Consider the following 26,523-nt stretch of genomic DNA (forward strand, 5'->3'; position numbering starts at 1 on the left):
CTCAGAAATCTGACCTAACATTATATTGGTGTTTCAGGGGGAAAAAGTACATTTATGGGTTCATCTAATTTACATAAGCAAATAGATCCTCTGTCCTAAAGTTGCAATAACTAGCCTTAAAAAATAGTGAGAACTATTAATCTGAACTAAAAAAGAAACCAATAGCTCTCTGTGTGTAAGTGTGTATGTGTGTGTGTGTGTTTGTAAAAGAACTTAATATATGTTTACAACATTTTCCTCCATAGTGCATAGCATCTCATAAAACTAGTCAGAAAGAAAATGACCAAGCTGGTCTGAGAAACGGCGCATCATGCAACATTATGATATATATCTTTTTTTAAAAAAATTACTTGATCACAGCTGTGTTGTCCTCTCTAAAAGATAAATGTGATTATGATAAAGTATGGTATATTTTGCAAGCCACTTTTCATGTACAGATACATAGATTCACTTCTTTGTCGATACTTGTAGACCATGATGGGCATATATGTGTATGTTCAAACACATTTCTTTCACACTTGTTACTTAAGTGTTCACCTAAAACATGCAATGTGTGAAATGGACTTAACTGTAGTGAATTGAGTTTTTATAGACGCCTTATAGCTAAACTGTCCTTTAAAGTGAAGATGGACTATTTTTCATTGTGTTTAAATTAATATTAAATATTTCAGATGTTAGAGACAACTCCTTCAGCAGATCCAGGAGTTCTAGTGTCACCAGCATTGACAAGGAATCTCGAGAAGCAATTTCAGCTCTTCATTTCTGTGAGACTTTCACACGAAAAGCTGATACAGCACCTTCACCCTGCTTGTGGGTTGGCACTACGTTGGGTACAGTTTTAGTCATTGCATTGAATTTACCCCCAGGAGGAGAGCAAAGACTACTTCAGCCAGTAATTGTATCTCCCAGTGGTATGTATTTCACAAGGCAGAGTTTAGAATGTGCAAAATACTATGTGCTTTTAATTCTCAATTCTTAATGTGGTGTTGTGATTATGACAGTCATCGGCACAAAAGCAAGAAGGCCGTTTGTTGGCTTCTTCTGGCATATTTTGCCAGAAAAGTGAACTTTCTTGTGAGAATTGTGTTTGTTGGCTTCTCTTATAGTGCTAAAGTCTATATATAATCAGGTATATATGAATTCAACATAATCCTTTTCATCTGTAAAATTTCATCTTCACATGTGTAAAAGGAAAATAATATCTTTCATAAACTGCAATATTTCTAACCATATGCCTCAAGTAGATTGTGCTTTGTATAAATGGACATGTCATCTTGATTTTGAAGCACAGGATTAGAAAATCTGTAGATTTGGCTATCCTGTACAACAGCATTTGAGGGCAATTGTGAGCAAGTCCTTTCCCCTGAATTTTATTATTCTTTATCTATAGATTTCTATATTGTTTTCTCCTATAGATGGAAAGGACCTCTGAGGGATGCCAGAAATCCTGCTTTTTTAAAATTCTCCACCCCCACCCCACCCCAAAAAAAAGATAAGCAGGAACTGTAATTTGTGTGTGTGTGCTGCCATCATGTTGCCAGCATTATCTTATTTCAACACAGGGTTAAAGAAAGAGAAAAGATGTATAAACAAAGTGGTTTGATCCAGACATGTGATTCATAGAGTTACACTATATGTGGGGGGTGGGGAGAGACCATTTTAGCTACTTTCCTCTCTCCATCATCCCCCCTATGATCTCTGAAAATCTGTTATAGTGGTTTCAGCAACTGACATGAGTGCATAAGAATAAAAGAGCCCTACTGGATCAGATTAAAGGCCCAGCATCTTATGCTCACAGTGACCAGCCAGATGCCTATGGGAAGCTCATAAGCAGCAACATGGGGAGGCTAGAGGAAGAAGGAATGGGGGGGGGGAATTCCTTCCTCCAGCATAGACCCTCTGCTGGATCTCAGTATCTTCTGCAAACAGGAACCCCCCCTTTTTTTTTTACAGAACAAATCCAAGGCAGTATTTCATTAAAAAATGAGCTTCCAAACATAAGTACATATAAATGTACTTTCCTATGGGTTCTTCAGTATGATCCTTCATTAAAAGAACAAGTTATGTGCTTACATGTATTTCTTGAAAACTTCGTTTCAGAAAGGACTCTTGTTTAGGAGTGACCCCTAAAAACATTCTACATGTCATGGTATTATGGAGGCAATAGTTTAAGAGTGCTTTATAAATTAGGAATACATTTCAGTTTATTAGGCTGGACATGTTTTTATTAGTCAAAAATTGTACAGATATTTTAGCAAAGTTCTCTATTTCTGTATCTTAGGAACCATACTAAGGCTTAAAGGGGCAATACTGAGAATGGCTTTTCTGGACACTACAGGATCATTAGTTCCACCAGCATATGAACCCTGGAGAGAACCCAATGTTCCTGAAGACAAGGACGAAAAGGATAAGGTGAAGAAACGCCGGCCTGTCTCAGTGTCTCCATCCTCCTCTCAGGAAATCAGTGAAAACCAATATGCAGTGATATGTTCTGAAAAGCAAGCAAAAGTTATTTCACTGCCTTCACAGAACTGTACTTATAAGCAAAATATAACAGAGACTTCATTTGTCCTTCGTGGAGATATAGTGGCACTGAGTAACAGTATCTGTCTTGCTTGTTTCTGTGCCAATGGACATATAATGACTTTTAGGTAAGATATTCAATACTAAAAGGAGGCAATATAATCAGTATAGATGTGTTTGCTGAAAATACATAAAATGTACAAAGACTTTAAGAAAACAAATGTTATATAGGTGAATAAGACTGCAACTACACGGGGAAAATGAAGGATTTGATGGGTAAATATTGTTGCAGCTGTAATATATTTACAGTATTAAAATAATAGGCTTATTCTATTATTATTAATTTATGTTAAAATCCGTCAAACAGATGCTGCATATTTTATCTGCAACAGAGCCTAGAACAAAGGATTCTTCAGTTCACACTGAAGCTGTACAAGTGATGGGGAGAACATGCAGTCATAACATGCATACTTCATATGTAACCTGCATGCAGGACTGCTGATAAACTAGCCACTTGTTTACCTATTTATGTGATTTAATGCAGTTTTTGAATGACTTTGAAGCAAAAGATAACTTTTGCCATCCCTTTGCTACATGTATTTTTCTTCTTTTGGCTTGACTAATTAACATTAAGAATGCAGTTCACAGCTATTTAAAATCATTTTGTTTGCAATTATGACTTAATAGGGCTCTGCTTAAATATCATTAAAATCGTGGCTTGTGTTAACCATAGTTTAGAATCCAAACAATACTCTTGGTTCCAAAAATGCCATTACAGCTTGTTATTCTCTTGATGATCTGGTGCAGTGCCTCAGCTGCAAATTTTGCCAGTTGAATCATTGTACCAAGCCATCGTAAGCAAAAAGGCTGCTCAGTGGAATGCTTACACAACTGATCTTTCCACTCCTCTGCAGCCCCCTGCACCCCTGAAAGGCTGCTCCAGACAGTAAAGGTGGAATCTCAACTGCAGGGTGTATAAAGGAAGGCTGCAGTGGGAATGCCACCCCAAATTAGGCAGAAGACTCTTGCTGCAACAGATTGAATGCTAGCTGTGGAGCTCCCCTAATGTACGTTTCCTCAACCTGATTTTGGGTGATTCCCCATTCTGTGACAGCCTCCCATGATTCGGCCCATACTGTTCTGGAGTGACTTCTGGAAAGAATGGGAAGGAGGGGAGAATGATCAATTCCACAAGTGGCCTTGGGCTTGCAGAACCTTTGGATCTGACCCCATGTTTTGTTACCTATTTCAAACAGTAGCTTATTCTTACTTGCCAGCCAGATGTAAACTAGTTTGTCAATTTAAACATTGTGTTAACTTTGGTTAAACTTTTTTGACCAAGATTTAGTATGATATCTGAAGAAAACCAGTATCAGACGAGCTTGCTGTGATCAAGAGATTGTTGTTTCATTTGTCAGCTGATAGGACTGGGAGAAAGGAAACAGTTGTCATGCAAGGGAACTGTGCCCACATATGCTATTGCCATTAAAAGTAGAGGCTAAATTTTACAGATCCATCTCTCAAAAGTGTCTGCTTTCCAGCTAGACATGACTAAATTTGAATTTAAAACACAGAGACAGTGTGAACAGAGGAAAAGTGCAATCTAATAGTAGGAGGGAAAGATTTCATATGGAGTTGGATTTCTATGTCATCATCTTCCCTCTATGGATTTGTGGGGCATGTACCATTAGTTGCAAGAGTTTGGCTTCTTTGCAATGGTATTTTTGAATTACTTAAACTTACTTACCTGCATTAACTAACTAACCTGGGATCAGAAGCTTTGAGTGGACTGTGCTGGAACAGAGATGCAGGCAGGTGCCTCTAGGGAGGAGGAAGATTGCCCAGTGCAGGAGACAAACCCCTGGAGGAATGTGGCACAAAAAAGCAGGACTTTCAGGAGCCGTGCGGTGTCTCTGGAACTACAAAATTGGTTCCATGCCCTCACCTCGAACACCAATTCTCAGCCAGAGGAGCAAGTGCAGTGGTTGCAAACCTCAAACACACCAAGATGGTAGTGGAAGGTACAGTGTACAGAATGATTTCTGTCACTTCCCAGAAAAGGAAGAGATTTGTAGTCGTGGCAGGTGACTATCTATGGAAGAGGACAGAGGCAGCAGTGTGCAGAAGTTTCAGTTGTCTCTACACAGTTGACTCTCTATACTCTTCATGCACAGAATATGGGAATCAAGCAATTAGAACTTGAGCACTTAATGCAGGATGGCAAATATGACCTAATAGGCATTACTGAAACCTGGTGGGATGAGACTCATGACTGGAATATTTAGGAGTACAACCTGCTCCAAATGAATAGATCAAACAGGAAGGGAAGAGGAGTAGCATTATTTATTAAGAAAATGTACACTTGTGAAGAGATCCATGACTTGGAACATAGAACGCAGATTGAGAGAATATGGATAAAAATTGTAGAAGTGACCTTACTAAACATTCAAAAAGGAAAGGTATAGTAGTCATGGGAGACTTCAACTACCCTGATATCTGTTGGAGCTCAAACTCTTCCAAGAATGTAATTCCTCAGTTGCCTCACTATTTCATTTCCAATAAGGTGGAAGAAGCAACAAGGGGGTCATCTCTCTTGGGCCTGGTCCTCACCAACATAGAGGAACTGATGGACAAAGTGAAAGTATAGGGAACCTTGGGAGGAATTAATCATGTCCTTTGGGGTCATATGATACCTAGCTACAGGAAAGCTGAGTGTAATGGGACATGCGCTCTGGACTTTAAGAAGGCTGATTTCAAAAACCTTGAGGAACTACTGTGTGAAGTCTCATGGTCAGAAATACTCTTAAGAGAAGGGTGTCCAAGATGGATGGGAGTTTCTTAAATGTGAAATATTGAAGGCACAGACAGTTCCAACAAGAAAGAAAAGTGAGAGGCACCTAAATAAACGACTGTGGCTTCATAATGAACTTACAGATTAGCTGAGATGTAAGAAGGGAATGCATAAGGGAATGTATAATGGAAGAAAGGAAAAATCACTAAGGAAGAGTATACATGAGTTGCAGGGAGGTCAGGCAGGCCAAAGCTCAGAATGAGCTCAAGCTTGCAAGATAAATTAACAACAGTAAAAAAGGTTTTCTTTGGCTATGTTCAAAACAAGAGAAAGAACAAGCAAGATCCTCTGATTGGAGAAGACAGAGATATGCTATTGGGTGACAGAGAAGTGCTCAATGCCTGCTTTGTCTCTGCACCCAAAAGAAAAGCAGTGCCCAACCTGATGATGACAGAATAAATGATGCAAGGAAGGAGCTGCAGCCAAAGATGGGAAGAGGTGGTAAGGGAACACCTAGCTACTTTAAATGAATTCAGATTTCCAGGGCCTGATGAGCTGCACTCAAGGTACTAAAGGAAATTTCGGGAGTAAACTCAGAGCCTCTGCTTATAATCTTTGACAATTCTTGGACAACAAGTGAGGTCCCAAAAGACTAGAGGTGGGCTGATGTCCTCATCTTCAAAACACGAAAAAAAGTTCCAGATAACTACCAATAGATCAGCTTGACATCAATACCAGGAAAGGTCCTAGAACAGATATTAAACAGTCAGTTTGTGAGCATTTATAAAAGGACACAGATTACTACGACCCACCATAGGTTACTCAAAAACAAGTCATGTCTGATGAATCTCATTTCTTTCTTTTTGATAGTTACAAGCTTTGTGATTCAGGAGAATGCTATGGATGTAGTGTATCTTGATTTCAGTAAGGCTTTTGACAAAGTCCCTGTGATATTCTTGCCGAGAAACTGGTAAAATGTAGACTGGACTAGATAACGGTTAGGTGGATTTGTAACTGGTTCACTGACCAAACCCAAAGAGTGCTCACTAACGTTTTCTCATCATCCTAGAAAAAAGGGACATGTGGAGTGCTGCGGGGTTCTAACATCTTTATAATGACTTGGACGAAGGTATTGAGGGGACAGACTCCCATGAGAGGTGGTGGACTCTCCTTCCTTGGAGGGTTTTAAGCAGAGGTTGGATGGTCATCTGTCATGTATGATCTAGTTGAGATTCTTGCACTGCAGGGAGTTGGACTAGATGACCCTCAGGGTCCCTTTCAACTTTACAATTCTATAATTCTATATTTTCCTAAACAATCTGCATTGGCATATGCCATAGATCTATAGAGTTTGTTTATAGGATTCTGCAAGTAGGTCAAGACTATTAGTTTGTTAAAATAATATCATTTTGTTCAAATAAAGAACTATACAGGAATTCTAGAATGTGCTGCCATAAAAGACTCAGCACTGGTAACTTGCAACTTATGCACATTTAACTTGTGTCCATCTGCTTTACACACTTGGCAAAAAAAATTACAAAGGGGTGGGCATCCTAAGGGGATGGCATTCCCATCCGCCACTAAACCCTATATGTTTTGACTATACACGATTTTGGCTTTATCCACTATCCCTGTAATGTAACCCCAGCTTAAGTTGAATGTCATCTGTACTGTGTTTTAATATTCTGATACAACTTGTACCAAGATGATAAATTTGTTAAGCTGCTTTTTGATCAGCTTATACATCCAAAATATCAAAATTATTCAAACATAAATGGTACTCATCAATATCTTAGATCATATTTATTTGACAAATGTCTTTTCCAGCCACCTATGAAGTTGTCCTTAGTTTCTTCCAATCTTTTGTCCTTAGCGGTCCTGTTCAAAGAAGAGTTGGTGTTTGTGACCTATAAAATAGGTTCAAGCTCATACCCTGAAGATCACCAACTCCTCTGTTTCATGATCACGAAGAATGACTAACACAATATGCTTCACAATACCCTTTGTATACTATATCTGAAAAAGTGCAGTGAAGTTTAACAATTCAGTAGACATACCGTATTTTTCGCCCCATAGGGTGCACCAGCCCATAGGATGCACCTAGTTTTTTTGGGGGGGGGGGAAATAAAGGGGAAAAAATTATTTTCCCCCCCAGGCGCAGGGCTGGGGCGGGGGATGCCCGAGCTTCCCCCGACCCCAGCCCCCAGAACAGGCTGCTATCCGCAAGCCTAGGGAGCCTGGCGGGAAGTCGCACCGGTCTCCCCAGGCTTGCGGATATCTGTCCCCCGAGCTTGTGGGGCTTGAGCTGGAGAGAAGCGTGCTTCTCCCCAGCACCAGCCTCCAAACCAGGTCGGGGAATAGCGGGATGGCGGCGCTCCACCTCCCTGCTGTCCCCTGAGCTTGTGGGGCTGCCCGATATCTGCACACCCCGATATGTGCAGCGCGCCCCAGGCTTCGGGATGCAGGCTGCTATCCACAAGCCTTGGGAGCCTGACGGGAACTCCCATGGAGCTCCCAAGGCTTGCGGATAGCTTCCTGAAGCCTGGAGAGCGAGAGGGGTCGGTGCTCACCGACCCCTCTCACTCTCCAGGCTTCAGCGAAAGCCTGCATTCGCCCCATAGGACGCACACACATTTCCCCTTCATTTTTGGAGGGGGAAAGTGCGTCCTATAAGGCGAAAAATACGGTAATTTGGCCAGCTGCTTTTTTATTTTTTGTTTCCAGGCAGGACTTAGCAGTGGTTCTAGTCATTATGTATAAGAAGAGACTCTGCTCCTTTTTTCCTGTGATACATCTTTTAAAAGCATCTGCTAAGTTTAGTGGGGTCTGTGGTTGGTGTTCCAACCTTGGAGTTCTGAAGGAAATGTGTCCTAAATTAGAAGCACTACTTGGATTTTCTGTACTGTCCAGGATCTGAGAAACTTTACAGCTAGTTCTGTGTGCCCAGTGGGGCTTTGCAATTGCATTGCTCAAAAAGCATAGCAAACTTCTTTTGAAACCGAGGAGGCTCCAAAGTAACTTATGAGACCATGGTGTGAGGGTAGAGGGCTACTGTTCAAGTGGGGAATGTATCTAATGATTATGTGGCTGGAAGGCAGCTCATGATGCAGCCAAATTCTCTCTTCCCCTCCTCATCCTATTCTCCCCCAAAGCCCTTTGAACAGTGAAAGCAGTGTTGTACATGGTTCCAGTATGAGAGGTAAATTGCGTAAGATCAGGAGGGGAAATTCCCTCTTCACAATGTAGCCCCATACAACAGTCTTGCATTGTTCAGGCAGTCCCCAAACCTCTAGAGAGCGTGGCGGAAGAGAGTTTGGTTGTATGAACTGTCTTTCAGTCACACACTGCTTTCCCCTAGATGCAACTCAAAGTCATAGGAGCCAACTCCTAGGGGCCAAGGTCCTTTTGGTCCCTCAATAAAATATTTGAGGAGGCCAGACCCCAACGAAGTTGATGGGCATCGCCATTGAAATGGTGTGTGTGCATTGCATCATGTGTGTGCACTGCATCATGTGATCGATTATGTGGGGTGAGGCTTACTTGGGCCCCCCCGATATTTTATTCAAGTTGGTACTCCTGCCCAAAGTAAATATAGCAACTCTTTACATACCACAGAGCTTTTAGTGTGCATTTAATAGTTAGATTCTTTGTTTGAATGTTTCTGTTGTGTATAAGATATAATATCAACATTTTTTTCACAATGATTCTTCATGCCCTATTTAAAAACACAGAATAAAATCCCAGAGAATCAAACTGGCTACCATTTTTGGAGACGTACAATGCACCAATTAGATTTTATATATATATATATCCTTATGAAAAATAGTTTGCTTACGTTTATATTTTTACTCTTTCAGTTGTGGAGGACTTAGGGTAGGTGAGCTAGGAATATGCATAAGCCTACATAGTTCTGAAAAACTTTAAAGGCATTTTATGCACTGTATCAAGCTTTAGAAAAGTAGATAAAGTGCTCATATTCTACTTTTAACATCTTTTCCTTTCTGTTTTCTTAAGTTTGCCAAGTTTAAGGCCGCTGTTGGATGTATATTACTTACCGCTTACCAACATGCGGATAGCCAGAACATTTTGCTTCACCAACAATGGGCAAGCTTTGTACCTTGTCTCACCTACAGAAATCCAGAGAATCACCTATAGTCAAGAAACATGTGAAAATCTGCAGGTAAAGTATAAAAGATTCTTGTGTAATTATTTTTTATTGTAAAAGCATTATTTGAAGAATAGAGTACTTTTGTCTTTTAATTTATAGCTGTTGTTTTGGAAGGAGAGATGAAACAAGTCCAGATGGGTTTCTCCAGCATGGAAAAGAGACCTGGGGGCAGGGAATTAGAATTGAATCAGATTTTATTTTTTTAAGAAAAACTCTGTGTTCTCACAACCCATATACGGTACATTTAGTTGGGCTGCAGAGGTTGCACTTGATCAAATGCATACTGAAGAAAGTGAGGCAAGTGCAGAGTTTAACCGCAACTTGAATTTCTATCTGAGTTAAAGGTGATGTAAAGCTATCATTGCGACTTAACAACTTTTCAGTTAATCTAATGCATGCTAAATTGTTTGAAGCAAAATGATAAAATCTGCAGGGGGAACTGTATGGGCACTTTGAATTCTGAAGTCAAGTGAGAATACAATGAGAGTGCATTAATAGTACTTTTGTCCTTTGTTATGAAAGCCAAATAAAATTTCAGATATGACTGAAAATGATTTTTCTTTGAAGGAAATGTTGGGTGAACTCTTCACACCAGTAGAAACACCAGAAGCACCAAACAAAGGGTTCTTCAAAGGCCTATTTGGAGGTGGTGCACAATCACTTGACAGAGAGGAACTCTGTAAGTTCATTACATTTTTAAAAATAAAAGAATAGCAAATGAGTAGAATATATTTATTGAATGCAGATCCAAGTTGTAAAATGAAACACAAAAATATTAACTATAGACTAAGATTTGTGCAATCTATTTCCTCGTATTAACTACTTGTATATCATTGTACATACCTTCCCATTAATATGCCCATTATCTGAGTACTATCAGTTTTCTGAATTAGAGTAGAATATTAAAGATAAAGCTTTTTTCCAGTCCTATGCAGAATTACTTATTAATTTATGCTCAATGGTATATATTGTAGTCACGATACACAAGGCAGATTACAATATTAAAATGGCAGATAAAATGAATAATGGGTTGGATACTGACTTGCGATTACTGGAGTTTTGCTGGCACAGTAGAAATATTACTCCTGGTGGTTACAATAAATCTAGGCTAGACTAAAATCAATAAAAACCAACAATAAAATAACATAGTGTAAAAAAAATCAACTAAGTAGCGAAGTTACATAGTTATAAAATTACAAAATGCACAAATAGCTGGTCCCTTAGTCCTGATCTAATATCTAATCCACAAGTACTTGGCAAGAACGAAAAGGCTGATGTCAACACTGAAACAGCAGTTCAAGATGAAAAGGCATCATTCTGGTTGGAGCTGTTAGGACCTGCAGTCCTACAACATCTGGAGGCCCACAAGTTTTCCATCCTTGGTGCAAGAGAACTATCCTACCTCTGGAGTTAATTTTTAATGTAGCATCAGATGATGCAATGCTGAGAGACCCACCCACTTTATAGGCCATCAGGGAACAGCAGACGTTGTGTCTGAAAAGAATATTTTATAATTTATCAATCTTTAACGGAACAGATTTTTTTTTTAACAACTTAATACATCAACATAAAGAGATGTAAAATGACAAATGCAGTGAATCACAAGGCAAAATGATGCGATGACATCTCTACACATCAATTTCTGGCATTGTGTTCATGAAACCAATAGTAAGCTAAGCTGGCACTCACCTACCCAGTCTAATTTCCATACAGATTCTCAGTTCATTGCAAACCAGAAAAGAAAAATAATTGATTGTATCAGAATAGTTTGTTTTTTATGTTAAATATGTTGTGTAATCAATCATAAGATGCACAACATTTTAATTTCTTTTAGTTTTATCCAAAGCTTATGACATTTCCACTTTTAGTATTGAGTTCAGCTAGCTAGTAACCGTTTTTTGTATGGAAGGATCCTGAATAGAATCCGATTGATTTTCTTTTTTCATATTCAGTTGGAGAATCAGCTGCTGGAAAGGCATCAAGGAGCCTTGCCCAGCATATTCCAGGTCCTGGTGGTATTGAAGGGGTCAAAGGAGCAGCATCAGGAATAGTTTGTGAATTGGCACGAGCCAGAATAGCACTAGATGAAAGAGGACAGAAGTTGGGAGAACTGGAAGAACGAACAGCAGCCATGATGGCCAGTGCCGATTCTTTCTCAAAGCATGCGCATGACGTAAGTAAAGTGTCAACATGGTTCCCAACTATGGGCATGGGAAAGATTATGGAATAAAGAATGGAGATTTACAGCCTGTTATACACTAAAGGAAAATCTTTTGAAAATGTTTTACAGGTGGTACATAACTCCCAGAAAACTATCCAAAATGTATAAAACAAGATCTCATACATGCTGGAGGTGTAAACAGGCAGAAGGGACACTGTTTCATATGTGGTGGGGTTCCAAAAAAATTAAGATTTTGGGGAATATTATAAATGAGGAATTGAAAAAAAAAATGTTTAAGCAAACTTTCTTTTTTTTTTTTAAATATTTTTATTTTTCCATATAAACACAATACAACAAACATAAACATACAAAAACAAAAACAAAACAAAAAACATGTATCATTTCATATCCTAATTTCATATCCTATCTTCCCCGACTTCCTCATGCCTCCCCTTTCTGTATTCCAAATTCTTATCGATTGTTCAGCAAATCTTCCCTTATTTTAATTTAAATTTAGACTATTCTTCCTTATTTTCCTTGTCTTAACCATTGCTAATAGTAACCATTTACTTTCCAGTCCAACATCATTCTAACTTTCATTAACTTTGTGATATTTCTTTAAATAGTCCTTGAATTTTTTCCATTCTTCTTGCGCTGCTTCTCTTCCCTGGTTTCGGATTCTGCTCGTCATTTCTGCCATGTTTAAGCAAACTTTCATAAAGAAACCAGAAGCCTTCCTCTTAGGCATTTTAGATTCAGATATTCCAAATGTAAAAAAGAGAATATTGTTATATGCTACAACATATTGCCAGAAATTGGAAAGGAGAATTAGTACCAACAAAAGAGGAATGGCAGGATAAATTATTTGAATATCTCGAACTGGCAAAAATGATGGAGACAATTAGGAGACAGCTAAACCCAAAGTTCAAAAAGGAGTGGGAAATTTAGAAAGAATGTTTTTAAAAAACCAACAACAGTGCCCTCAAGTTAAAACCTGGACATGCTTTGATTAATTTTCACAAACCACAATATGGATTATAAGTATAGTATTCAGATAACAGAAAAAATGGCCAAATGATTAAAGAAGCAGTTTATTAAACAAATAAGACAGACCTGAGGAAGAAGGAAGTCTATTGGGGAAGATAAGGAACTGTGAATTAAGAACATGGTGGCATAAGTTATTTTGTAAGAACATGTGGATTTATGGAAGGATGGAATTTTTTTTGTTATTTTATCATTTTTGTTAATTTGTGTGTGTGTGTTAAGAAAACTAATAAAAAGCATATTTTAAAAAAAGAAAGACATTTAGCTCTTTCTCTCATACACTGGGTGAGTGACCCTTTCACTAGACAAAGTGAGGTGGCAGCCACAGGTGAGAGATGCTGACAGGCAGGGAGCAGCAACAAGGTGTTGAAGGACAGAGCTGTGTATGCCACTTGGCCTGCCTTGTGTCCCATAAGCTAATCTCCTGCTCTCCAGGTGCAGTGGAAGACACTGGCAATGACCAGCTTTTAAGTAAGATTGAATTCTTAGGTTAAATTGCCAAGAATGGGGGAAGTTGGTGCCATCTTGTATCACTAGGCGATAGCTGGTTTTCAACAATATATCACTAGCTAAACGTCACAATATACCAATATATCACAATGTCTGAAATAAGGATGGAGCTATGTAGAGGCCCTGGCTGGCTTCATGGTTTTTCCCATGTTGTGATTTTTGCATAGCATACACACACATACATCATGATTCACAATAAATTCCCAGGTCAAAAATTAGAAAACCGTTATCATGATAATGGACTTCAAACTGGTTTTGGATAGTATTATATATTACCCAGCCTTAATCTTGTGATTCACCTCAGGCAGCAAAATACTTTAGGGTCGTTCTGCTTTCACACCAGAATCCAGCAGTATGGGAACTAAACTTTATATTGTCACAGGCAGATGGCAAGAAGGCTTATTCATGCACAACTTTTATCCACTTGTTCATGTACCTCTGATCTCCTTAATCATTTAGTTATTCATCTTCTTTACTTAATAGGCAGTTCTCTATTCTTAGAATTCCCTCCTTACACCAACTTCAAAAATGAACTGTACAGTGTACCATACCATATGCGTAACTGTGTTGTGTTCCTCTCTTTCATTTTTAGATGATGTTGAAATGCAAAGATAAGAAATGGTACCAGTTCTGACAACGCATTTTCAGATGCATCTATATAACTTTACCTTGAAGAAAAATCTCCTTTTCATTAACTTCTGCAGGACCAGCGGAAGTGCAAGGGTGTCAGCCAATGGATACTGATCTTTCCTAGCACAAATCACACACTGTTTTACCTCAGTCATGCAGCTTTAACTGAGGGTCATTATATTTAAAACTGGCACCCACACAGTGTGTGTGTTGTCTTTACCTGTGGGCTGACTAGGAGCTTGGGAACAGTCAACAAGAGAACACATGGACAAAAAGGAAACTTTGGTATCAGATGAGCAGGGGCAATGCAGGATCTATCCTGTGTTAATATTTCATATGCCAAAAGTTTTTGTGCTATTGTTGTTGCTGCCAGTGTTTCATCCTCCTGTAGGAGGCTGCAATAAATCAGGGGTCCAAGAGCTAGAATAAAGTTGTTCATCTTAGGGGACTACTAGTAGCTGATCTATACCTTCCCTCCTTAGAGCACGCCATTATAGCTGTTACTAGAAATGACTTGATGCCACCAATTTTCTGATCTGACAAAAGAAGTATGCGAGCTCCATTCTGAATCTATACATAGTTAACATGCACATAGTATCTTCTTGGACCCCTGATCTAGTATTCTTGTATTTGCATCACCATACTGTGGCTGTGTTTGGATGTCATTATAAACCATAGCATATTGTGACAGAAATGAAAAGCAGCAAGCATTTGGGCTCTTGCACACACACACACACACACACACACACACACACACACACACACACACTTTCTTTGTTGTAGCTACAAGGAGGTCATTGGAAGCTTTTGATTAACCGTAGCAAATCGATTTTATCTGAACCTGACATAATGTGGTTAATTTTCAGTATGGTTTATTTGAAACATACTTTCAAACCATAGATTATAAAGCTGGCCTGTTTTGATGAACCATTGTTACACTTAACCATGGTTTAAGGTTTGGACCTGACACGATACAGTTAATCCAAAACAAAGCAAAAGCTTCGGAACTTCTCGCAGCCACACCAGAAGAAAAAAGGTGACACGTGAGGCTTGCTGCAGCTCATTCCCATCACAACAAACTGTGACTTAGCATGGCATCTGAACACAGCCCATGTCAAGTGCAAAGCAAGAGAAGTTTTTTTGCATTGTAAAAAAAAGTGATTCAACTGCACATCATGCTGAAAGTTTTCATTTGTGTTATGGCTGTGTAGTGTAAAAAGTAAAAAAAAAAGTCTACCACAATGAGGAAAAAAATGTCATCTTTCAGTCAACCCTACCTTTTTTATTTTCCTGAAAATACAGTTAGTCAATTTATAAAGTATTTGTAATTGGACTTGAGTTTAATTCATGCTGTACATCTTATTTTGTGTGTTTAAGAGAATGTATTAGTGCAGGCACTTAAACAGGATCTATCAGATACGTAGCTAGCTTATATGCCCAATCAGACTTAACTACCAGGTGAAATAGTCCTTAGTTCAAGCAGTGTTGAACTCTGGGATACAACTTGATGGCTAATAGCAATCATTTTTATTACTTGCATTAGATTAAAACGGTTCTTGGGTTTGTTTTTCCTAATACAGTTCAAAGAACCTGTTAGCAAGTTAAAAAAAAAAGCAGCAAAGAAGCTGTCTCCAGAATTTCAAGCACATTTACTTGGGAGCAAGTACCGTTGATTGACTTTTCCTCCATGTAAGTGTTCTTAAGTTCACTGTATGAATTGCCGAGTGACATTAACGTCAGAATGGATTGTTTCCAAAACTTGGCATTTAATATATGAATATTTTACCACTTTAGCAACTGGTAGAATCCTACTTTGATTTGTATGAGAGGAGGGATTTAAGACGTGCCAAATTGAAGCAGTATATTTTAGCTAATGAAGGTTGCACCAAAGCCATAGTGTAATAAGAGTATATGAATTTATTTTAAAAAAATATTTATGAAAATGCATAAATAATAATCTTAGTCATGTTGGAAGCTGGAAATAGTATGAATTTGTGATAATTTGCAAGCAGCCTGAACTAGTTGAGGCTCTGTCTGTAAGAAAGTGCCAGAGGTTTTGGGTTTTATTTTCCTAAACTTGGTGGTGCTGTGCACATGTTGAATGGGTTGTCTTTAACTTCTAACATTGTGAACATAGACTGCAGTTTGAGCCAAAACAAAATTCACTAGTGTGGGTTCAGCATTGGCATTTAAAAATTGTGTTCCCCGTTCGTTCCCTAAATGTAATGTGCACTCCAGGTTGAAAAAGTTACTGGCTGGTCCTGCATAGTGTGTTTTGCTATATATAGACTTGCCTCTAAGTAAATGTGATTAAGATAAGGTTATAACCCTTCAAATTTGATTCAACTAAATCGCTGCAGCATGTTGGTTGCAACCAAAGGTCACTTGGGGGTGGGAAACTCTACAATCTGCAAGAATGTTTGAATCTGTGTTTCAGATTGGGGCTGCTGGATGGTGTGTTTTAGTACTGTACTTATACCAGCTTTTTGCCTCCCTGCAGTGCAGCTTTGGGTAGAGTGCAATGATATTCAATTGTCCATATGAGAAGCAGATTCAGCTCTTTCCATAACCACACAGTGCTCTAAGTCTAAGCCTACAGAAGTGATTTTGGGCAGCAGCCAATCCTCTACAGCAAATATTTGAGTCAAAACTAAAACAACTTGTTTAGTTATTCACTTTTTCATTCTGCTGCCTGGAAACAGATTTTCTGTTTTAAACAAATTACTTTATTTGCATTTAGCTATATGTGAAAACACTGAGAAAAATCAATAAATCAAATAATAAAAAATTGTTAAGTGATGTGGACATTCAAACGTAAACAGTAGTAACTGTTGATTATGATAACTTCTCTGTGCATTAGAAATTTCATTTTTTTAATGTTAAATTCTGTCTTGTGTATAAATGGCATGATCCAGCCTTAGATAAGCACTTTTAAACCCCACTGATTTCAAGTGGAGATACATACCTTACTGATTTCTCATGGCTAATCTTCATATGGATTGTGTCAAATATGTATTTTGTAATTGGAGTCAGAAGCACAAAACGTAATAATGAACCTAACATAACATTGGTTTATTTTTTTAAAAGGGGGAAGTCTGTGTTTCCATACAAATTAAAATTATAGTGAATAATTACTTTTGCCCACTATAGAAAATGCCCAGAGCAAGAGAACTCTATAGTAAATAAAGATTTACTGCTATCCACATTCCTTTGCAGAAAATCCCCAAAGTGGTACACTCCTTGTGAAGCTGAATTATTTGAGGCAAGATCTGTAGCTTTCCGAGCAGCAAATTTTTGACACCCAACAAGAAATGAAGAATAAGGAAGTTCATACTAGCACAAAGAATAGCATAGTATCTATTATAATGTATATGTGTTCTCACATTTTATACCATAAATAAAATAATTTGCTTTTTTTAAAAAAAAATGCAGAAATTAAATAGTAGCAAATCGTTGGGCTGTTCGTCTAGTTTGGGCAATTCAGTAATGCCTGTCAATCTCACTGCAGCAAGATAAGTTGTACGAATAGGAAAATTTACTTTGTATAGAGTTTGTTTGGCATACTGTTTGGGAAAATCCCATTATTCTCTTGGCTGGAGTTTGAATTTGATTCTTTGATCAAACTATCAAATAAGGCTGTATACAGATAACTTTTAGATACTGGGAGGCAGTAGTGTAGAGCTGCTGTTGGCCATGGTAAACACATGTTCATTATTTTATTTTATTTTTTAGGCCTCCCATAGTTTCTGGTTAAACTGATACTGGAAATTTTTTGTAGTGTTGTGCTGAATTTTCTCAGGGTTTGAATTTTGACTTGAAAAAGGGAATAGAGGTGGGGGATGAAGTTTGCTGAAAGTGTCTCCCATCTTTTTCATGCCAGTTTGATGCTGTTCAGTACACCAAAACATTACTACTGGAATATGATTTTTTTATTTAACCTGATTTCTTCTTAGAAATTAATGATATCATGTTGCTATACAGATTCAGCTAGGAGAACTTTTCCCGTAAGATTTGTTTCCTTCTGGTTACGTAAGTTCCCAAAAGTTTGGTTTCCCTTTTAATTCTACAGAAGTGATTTTTAATGGTGCTGAAGCAGCAGTTAATAGTGGCTGTTGCAAGAAACTTTTAAAAAGGTACTGTGGAGGGGGAAACCGAAGGGGATTGTGCAGCTGCTGTACTTTCAGAGTCACAGGAAGACTTGCCACTTTCGAGCCTCTATCTAAAAATTGGCAAGATGTGGAAACATGTTTTGTGGCAAGATTAAAAAACTCATGAAATGTGCATATTTCAATTTAGGCCCCCCCCCCCCACTTCAAGTTATATCCAGCACTGCTGCAATAGGTAATGAAGTGCATTTTGGCAAACTGTTGTAGATACCTATTGGCTGTTGACCATAATTTCACAGACACACATGTACATTCTCTTGATTTCTAGATTGCTCTTGGACTTAGTAAAAGTTGATATTTTAGTATATCAAAGCATGGAGTCCACACCAAGCACTCACAGAACCTTTTTGAAAGGGGAGTACAGTTTTCCTTCAGAGTAAAAGACCTACTTGTGAATGTGACTAGAGGAAGCTGCTGCACTTAGGAACTACAAAAATAAAGAAGAGACTCTGCCCAAGCAAGGCTCCTTCTCAAATTACCATTTGTACAATTATCAAGCTGCTGATGCTGGGTCGGGGCTCATGCCACATTAGCTGGGTTAATTTGCTGCCAGTGCTACAGAGGAATGAGCATCTAAACTCAGCCTAAACTTTTTTTATATATGACTAAAATGCAAACAAACTGCTGCTACTTGTCTTTCATGTAATGTTACTGTGTTTAATTATAATTAAACTAAAGACATGTTTCTTTAGGAAGAAAACTGCCAAATTGTAACTTCTGAATGTTACTTCATGTAAATAATTGCGTGTATTCCAAGCAAGTCTGAAAGTGTGACACCATCAACATTCATTACATTACAGTACAGTAGGTATAAAGTTAGTCAGCTGATTTCCATCTGCACTTGTATGGTTTTGTTACACATTTTTGCTCAAGGCGTCCCTCATCTGACAAATACTACATTAGAAAGCTATAGCCAAAGGTGATTTTTGATGCAGTGATGTTTTCTTTTTGCTTTCTATAGCACTGATCTAATCTGAACCGTAAACTTGAATTTCTTTTCCCTGCACCTTAAGTAATGCAACCTTGAGTACTTAAATCCTTTCACATACATCTGAGTCTTGAATTCACTTATCTGTACATAAAATAGTTTGGAAAGTTCTTTCTGTACACAAACAGCTTTGCACCCTTTGCATGGACAAATTCTTTTATGGGCAGGGACCTCCATGCCTATAAAGGAAGAGGATCTGTGAGAATAAAGACTGCATACAGGGACCTGCTTCCTCATTTGAAATAAACAGGCAAGTTGTCACAGGTCGAGTTCCAGTGCTAGATTTGGAAGATTCATAAGAACGGTAGACAATTTCTCTGAATATTTTATTTATTTCTAAATTACTGAAACACTTTCAGATTTGTTTAATAATTACACAAAACTGCAATCTTGTTCACAAATAATATGTGCTTTGGTTCTATGGATATGAGTGAGAGTTAAGCACAGGTAACCATGGCTGGATTGCAGCCACAGCGATATTTATACATTATGCTATAAGAATATAGTTTGTTACCAAATTAAAATATATGCTCTATCTTTTAATTTTAAAAAAAACCTTATGTTAAGTTTGTCAAAGAACTTAATGTATATATATTATGCATACAATTAAGCTTATAATAAGAAATAAATTCATCTCATATCGAGATAACAGTAACAAATTAACCCATCTTGATTAATTAGAAATACTCTAGAGTTACTAGCTTAAAATAAACCTATAGTTTAATCTAAAAAGAACTGCTACAAGAAGAAAGTATATACATACTCAAACCTCAGTTGTAAAACTGTTTGAAATAGCTGCAGCTTGTTGATGGACATTTATCATAACTCTTCTTTTTCATGAGTATATATAAAATTCTAGATTTTCAGGTATTTTCTTCAGCCTTTTAAAGTTTCCAAAAATTAAAAGTGGATTCCATGTATTTTTGTCAATTAAAGCTTTCCTTTTGTATTTTGAAGTTCTGGTTTCTGCATATATTTTATACTCATTGATTGTTACTTGTCCTCAGAATGTTTTTTAAAGTGCATATTCCTGTGGTTGGTGAACCATCCTATTTGTTAGTGCTCTGATGCATACAGATAAGAATATGACTGCACTTGTAGTGTAGTTGTGGTGTGCCCAATGATTGAAAATGCTCATTGTTTGCCTTTGTTTACTGTACAAATTCTCAGCTGCACTTGCTCCCACAGTCTAGATATTTATCTGTGAAGTATTGTGAATTCTTTCCCCCTGTGAATGTTAGTGACATTACTGCCAAAAGAAATAAATAAAGATCCTGTTTGAATGAATTTTATAGTTGGGGGTGGTGGGCGGTAAACAAAGCTAAATGTCCAGTATATGTGAATTATCTGAATTTTTAACATTGTTTAACATGCATTGAGAATCAAACCAAGAAAAGTGCATGGCTACTACTACACATGTTTCCTATATAAATCATGTTTGTTTCAAGTTCACAGATGAGTGTAGTTTTTAATTTTAAAACTAATTTGAGATATAGTTTTGATTATAGAAATCAAAGATGCAACTAAATAAGTATTAGCATTTTTTTGATAAAGCACTTAGGAATTTGATCTTTCTAAACTTCAAGAGACTGCAGTTTCTTCTTGACCACTACATTTTTTAAAAATATGAACAAGTTTTGATTTTTTGATGAAATCATGGCATCATCCATGGAGCTGCTATTTGATATTGGCTAATACAAAATGGGGAAACTGTTAAGTGTTAACAACCCTGTCAAAATTTGTAAATAAATTGTACTCATTTTACTTTAAACTCATACACCACTATTCATAATGGTTAGACCTAGGAGGAGCGGCTCCTGGTTATGCTACTGTTTCATTATGCAAGCATCATTGCAGGGGTGGGGTGGGAGTTCAGGGGGATGAACATCAATAAATGTTTCTCACATTACTCATTGGGTAAGCATGCTTGATATAGAACTTCTAGCTTATATGTATCTTAGTCTCTGTGCATTGTGTCTTTTTTGTTTTTAATTTATTCCTCACTTCCACTTGTTAATTTCAGTCTTGCGGAGCCCCACTACGTGTTCTGAAGATGAAAATGGGAAATGCATCTTAGGATAGGGTTGCAAATTCATCTGTCTACCAATATAGTTTTGTATGAACTCCAATCCATACCATTACAAATGGAAATGTTAGACTGCATAGTTATTTTACTTTATGTACTTGATCCTAAAGTATGTCATTACAAACATTAAAATTAAGTATGGGATATTTTTGTAAATAAAAAAAACCTGTGCAGCTGGTATTTTAAAAGGAAAATGTACTATACATTAATGTTTCAGAAAATACTGTTCATATGTGTATATGAATGTGTCATTATGCTGAAGGGCTCTGAATGGGCAAAATAAACTATTCAAATCTCTCCTGAAACAAAACAAACCTAGTTTTTGTTTCATGTAATCATTTTCCCTCTTGATGCAGTCCATGCTTGAGGGTATTTCTTACTGTTAGAAGAAATGCAAATGCTCCTTCAGGATTTTCCTATATTTATCATCTTAGATGTGTTTAATTTGTACTTTGAAAATCTATCTGATTTTCACTTTCATTGATTTTGCTGATGATTACGTGCCAGATCTCTGTAAGAAGCTGTCGTGTCTTCTAGCAATAAAGAGAAACACGATGGTCAGGGAAGTCTCTTTCCCACCATGCATGGCTCCATGCTTTATACTATAATGTTACGCACACTTCAGGACTTCTTCTGTGTTATATGAATTGGAAGATAAAAATTTATTATTCCATGAAGAACAGAATGATAATGTGCTTTGATGTATAAAAGTTAAAGGACTGCTGCCTCTGCCTGAGTAAATCCTATAATTTCCCACCTTCTGTTTGTGCCCCCTCCTTAGTGATTATGGCCCAGATTGCATGTAATGCTAAGCCAAACCATGACTCAGCGCAAATGTGCAGGTTCACAGAGCAGACTCTGTCTAATGTGTTTCACCCCTGGCCCTGCTACTGTCATGTGACCCAGGCTAAGCCATGGTTTGTCTTAGTTATGTGCAAACCCACACTTGTGATTTTCTTCCCCCCGCCCTGATGAACCACAAGCACTAACCCGGGGGGGGGGGGGAGCTTTTTTGCAGCTTGTGGTTTGTTGAGTGTGACAGACCACAAGACTGGGTTTTATTGTAATGCTAAGCCAAATCATGATTTACATCCTGGTAGAATGGAAGCACCAAGAACAGGGGAGGAATATAGCACATGTTCATTCTGGAAACCCACACATTAGCTTGTTCGCGCTAAGGGATGGTTTGGCTTCCTGTTACATGCGAATTGGGTCATTGCCTATGTAGGGGTATAGCTGGCTCTCAATTCTTCAAATAATGGTTTATAGCAGTCATGTTGTTTGATTTATCACACAGGAAAGATGGTTGAGATGACCTCAGCATTTTCAGAAGATGACCACCTTCAGACACAACCTGCCTCTGATTTACCAGGTGCTTGAAACACACAGTGGATAGTCATTATTTTCATAACCTGCTTATCAGATTCTGGGTGCATTGGCTTGATTACTGTTAGAATTTTAGACTAAATTGAGATTTAATTTGGTAACTCTTGAATATTTTAATAGGATGGGTTATAAGCGTCTACAGTGTAATTAATGAAATAACAGTTTTATAACAGGAAAAGATTGTGGAAGAATTTAATCCATACATAGCTAGTGAAATGCTCAGTTGCTGCATACATTAAAATCAATCCAGTTAAATTTGGGCAATAACTTTGGTTTATCCGTACATAGCTTTAGAAAGTACTATGCACACCTGCACTCAAGACCAGTATGTTCTTGTAAATATTGCTAGGAGTGTACTAAAAATATCTAGAACAATTAATTTTCAACTATCTTGATAATTTTGGAGTCCAACCACTATCTTTACTTGGAAGTAAGCCCTATTGTTGAACAGGGTGTTTACACAAGTAAAGTTTCATAGTATTGCAGTCGTACCAGTGTATGCATTTTCTGCCTTTGAGAATCAGGTTGGAGCCTGCCAAAGAACTAGGTCTTAGGCAGAGTATCCTCAGAGTTGTTACCTGATCAGATGGGACTTCAGAAGCCCCATCTATCACAAGAAGGCATGGCTCTTTCCTAGTATCAGCATCACCTTACTATTTAGATTCAATTGCAATCTGGTCTCCATCATATATGACTAATCTGCAGGTGCTGGTGGTTCATGCCAGAGATAGCTGCTGCTGCTGCTGCTGCATGCTTAGTTAAACTTAAGGCTGGCATCCACCCCAAACCGTAAATGAGCCCTGCAAACAGTGTCACATTGATGTAAGATTGCATTGATGATACGACGAGTATTGCAATGCTTAGTGTTAACTATCAATGATATAACAGCCTCCCTACTTCTCAGCCTTTAATTTCTAGTACTATATACAAAAAAGACCTAATCAAGGTGGCACACAAAAATTAACGGTATCAAAATAAGTTAACATGTCTCAGCCAATATGAATGATCTGTTTTTTGCCACAGCAGTTCAGTACTTGGAATAGGAGTATTCCTCTCTTCGAACCTAACTTTGGTTTCCAAAGGTGCGTGGCAGCTGTCAATGGGAAAAGAACGGCTGCACTCCCCAAAATAGGGGGGTGGAGTCTCCCTCCCCCAGCTATGGTACATGGTGGGCAGTGGGCTCCCCCCCCCAGCCATTTTTGATAATACCATTGCACCTCATGCAGTACTGTATATAGACGCAACACTGTGGGAATAATAAATGCCGCCCACTCAAAGCAGATATTTCTGTAAATATAAGCTTGTGTAGACAATAAACCAAACATTACCAAAATGATATAATTGCCACTGAAAACTGCACCTGTATATTACAGGTTCTAAATGAGGGTCTCTTTACCAAATTTTATGCAGGTGTCAATGGGGGGAGAAATTGATGGGAAAGGGGGTTACAGAAAAAGACAAGTGGAGGCCGTGCCTCATAGGCAAGTTACCTGTTGCCTTCCAAATGCTGTTCTTCTACAACTCCCATCAGCCTTTGGAAGATTCACCAATGGTCAGAGATTTTAGGTCTTTTAGTTCAACATCTAGAGGTCCACAGGTTAGACACCCTTGTTCTGACCACTTTTGTGTCCTGCATCCCCACTTGACTTTGCTCTTGTCTACTGCCAGGATGTGACCTCTAACAATTCTCCCCAAGTGAATGCACCCCTTGAAAGGAAAATAAATGCTTCTCACCACTGTTCTGTGTGTCTGTAGTAACATTGGCCCCAGACATTTTGTAGCCCCACATTGTGGTGTGGGTATTTAGTGCACAGTATAGTTTATAAACATTGAATTTTTCAGTTTTCTAATTTTCAGGCATTACTGCAGTGAACTGGAGCTCAGGACAAATGAAAGCTATTTTTAGTGGCAACCACATTGCTATAAGACTGGTAATATTTATATTTGTCATTTAGACTCAGTTCATCAAAGAAGCTGGTAAACAAAAGACAAAAGGCATTTCTGGAAGCTGGTAAGAGACAATTTAGAATCCCAGAACTAACTGGAATAATAAAGGAATCTAAAGGCAGAGCTGCTAACTGCGGGGTATAGGGATTGTAGAATCATAGAATTGTAGAGTTGGAAGGTACCCCGAGGGTCATCTAGTCCAACCCCCTGCAATGCAAGAATCTCAACTACATCATACAGATGACCATCCAACCTCTGCTGAAAAACCTCCAAGGAAGGAGAGGCCACCAGCTCTTACGCAAGTCTGTTCCACTGTTGCGAACAGCTCTTAGTATCAGAAAGTTCTTCCTAATGTTTAGCTGGAACCTCCTTTATTGTAACTTGAAACCATTGGTTTGGGTCCTACCCTCCAGAGCAGGAGAAAACAAGCTACTTCCATCCGACAGCCCTTTAGATATTTGAAGATATGACAACTATCTCCTCTCACTCTCCTCTTTACCAGCCTAAACTTACCCAATTCCCTCAAATGTTCCATTGGCTGCTCTCCTCGGCACACACTGCAGCTTGTCAGTATCTTCCTTAAATTGTGAACTGGACACAGTACTCAAGGTGTGGTCAAAGCAGAACAGAACGATTCAATTTCCTTGATCAGGGCACTATACTGATGCAGCCTAGAATAGCATTAGCCTTTTTTTGCTGCTGCATCGTACTGTTGACTCAAGTTACGCTTGTAGGTCTGCTAAGACCCCATATCCTTTTCACATATATTACTGGCAATCCAAGTCTCCCTCATCTTATATTTGTGCAGCTGGTTCTTCCTGTCTTAAGTGTAGATTAAATAAACATGTAGCAGGCCCCAAGCTAGCAGGGACCTGACTTACTATTAAAAAAAAAATGAAAGCTAAGTCAATCAGACATTTATAAATAAAACTAAAAGACAAATCATGGAAGCACCATTCTTAAGCTGCAGATACTGCTGTTGCTAAGCATGCATAATAACTTAAGCTGCTTAGCATTCCTTCCTCTGATTACCTGGGAATCAGAAGGGCAGCATCCTAAGGCAGCAGGAAAAAAAACAAGAGAAGCTCATTGTTGCTGCTAGCCCATGGGTAGGCAAACTAAGGCCCGGGGGCTGGATCCGGCCCAATCACCTTCTAAATCCGGCCTGCAGACGGTCCGGGAGTCGGCGTGTTTTTACATGAGTAGAATGTGTCCTTTTATTTAAAATGCATCTCTGGGTTATTTGTGGGGGCATAGGAATTCATTCATTTTTATTTTTCCAAAATATAGTCTGGCCCCCCACAAGTTCTGAGGGACAGTGGACCAGCTCCCTGCTGAAAAAGTTTGCTGACCCCTGCGCTAGCCTGATGCAGGAGTAGAGTCACCTCTGTGTATTGGAGTGTTTTTTTAAAGTACTTTCCACATTATTTCGTTCATCCCTCCCCAAATATGCTATCTTGGCTAGCTTAGGTATGTTTTACTCAAAGATAACAAACTTTAAACAAATGAGGCTTCCTTCCTACTGAAAAAAAAAGTACTACTGGTCTTAATGTCTTTACTGGCTATATATATTTTTTAATATACAGTAACCATAAAACAAAAATATAAAATGAATCCTAAAATACTAAAAGAATCCACAAATACAATAACCAAATGCCATGCAGCTACAGCAAGTTAAAATTCCTATAGATTGTACTTTTACCCAAGGATACCTTGGGCATAGCTGTCAACTTTTCCCTTTTCTTGTGAGGAATCCTACTCGGAATAAGGGAATTTCCCTTTAAAAAAGGGAAACGTCGACAGCTATGACTTTGGGTGTTGCTGAGAGTTGTGAAACTGCACATAACTTTGAGTATATGTTGCTCCTTGTTGTATATTTGTAAGTAGCATTTCCTCCCATGAGCTCACGGCTGTGTACATTGCCTTCCCTTCTCTGTTTTTATCTTCACAACAGCCCTGTGAGGTAGGCTAGGCAAAGGGTTTGTGAGTCAGACTCCAAAACTGTGAAACTGAGTATCTTGCTTGTTTATAAGGGTTGCCAAACAGTTTTTGTTTAACTATTTAACTATTTTGCTGTAAATATCAGGACTATGAAATGTGGCAGTTAAAACAAGAGGGACTGG

General features: G+C 38.2%; 1 protein-coding gene and 1 long non-coding RNA gene across 11 annotated transcripts in view; one reads left to right on the forward strand and one right to left on the reverse strand.

Moving 5' to 3' along the window:
* STXBP5 (syntaxin binding protein 5) overlaps window positions 1–21,381 on the forward strand; it is a 119,102-nt gene extending 97,721 nt beyond the window's left edge. For 6 of the 7 annotated variants that reach the window (XM_083607950.1, XM_083607952.1, XM_083607951.1 and 3 more), the window contains 6 exons: window positions 672–911; window positions 2,282–2,651; window positions 9,329–9,494; window positions 10,050–10,161; window positions 11,435–11,655; window positions 13,790–21,381. In XM_083607950.1, coding sequence (XP_083464076.1) covers window positions 672–911; window positions 2,282–2,651; window positions 9,329–9,494; window positions 10,050–10,161; window positions 11,435–11,655; window positions 13,790–13,831 — 1,151 coding nt within the window. In that variant the 3' untranslated portion in view covers window positions 13,832–21,381. The remainder of the gene's footprint in view (window positions 1–671; window positions 912–2,281; window positions 2,652–9,328; window positions 9,495–10,049; window positions 10,162–11,434; window positions 11,656–13,789) is intronic. The other variant, XR_014546728.1, reaches the window with a different exon arrangement.
* Window positions 2,361–26,523, reverse strand: part of LOC310760085 — a 30,948-nt gene continuing 6,785 nt past the window's right edge. For 3 of the 4 annotated variants that reach the window (XR_014546747.1, XR_014546748.1, XR_014546750.1), the window contains 3 exons: window positions 10,525–10,595; window positions 4,289–4,384; window positions 2,361–2,491 (listed from right to left, as the gene is read on the reverse strand). This is a non-coding gene — a long non-coding RNA (uncharacterized lncRNA). The remainder of the gene's footprint in view (window positions 2,492–4,288; window positions 4,385–10,524; window positions 10,596–26,523) is intronic. The other variant, XR_014546749.1, reaches the window with a different exon arrangement.

This window comes from Podarcis filfolensis, assembly GCF_964270895.1.
Source record: "Podarcis filfolensis genome assembly, chromosome: 3".
NCBI classification, from domain to species: Eukaryota; Metazoa; Chordata; class Lepidosauria; order Squamata; family Lacertidae; genus Podarcis; species Podarcis filfolensis.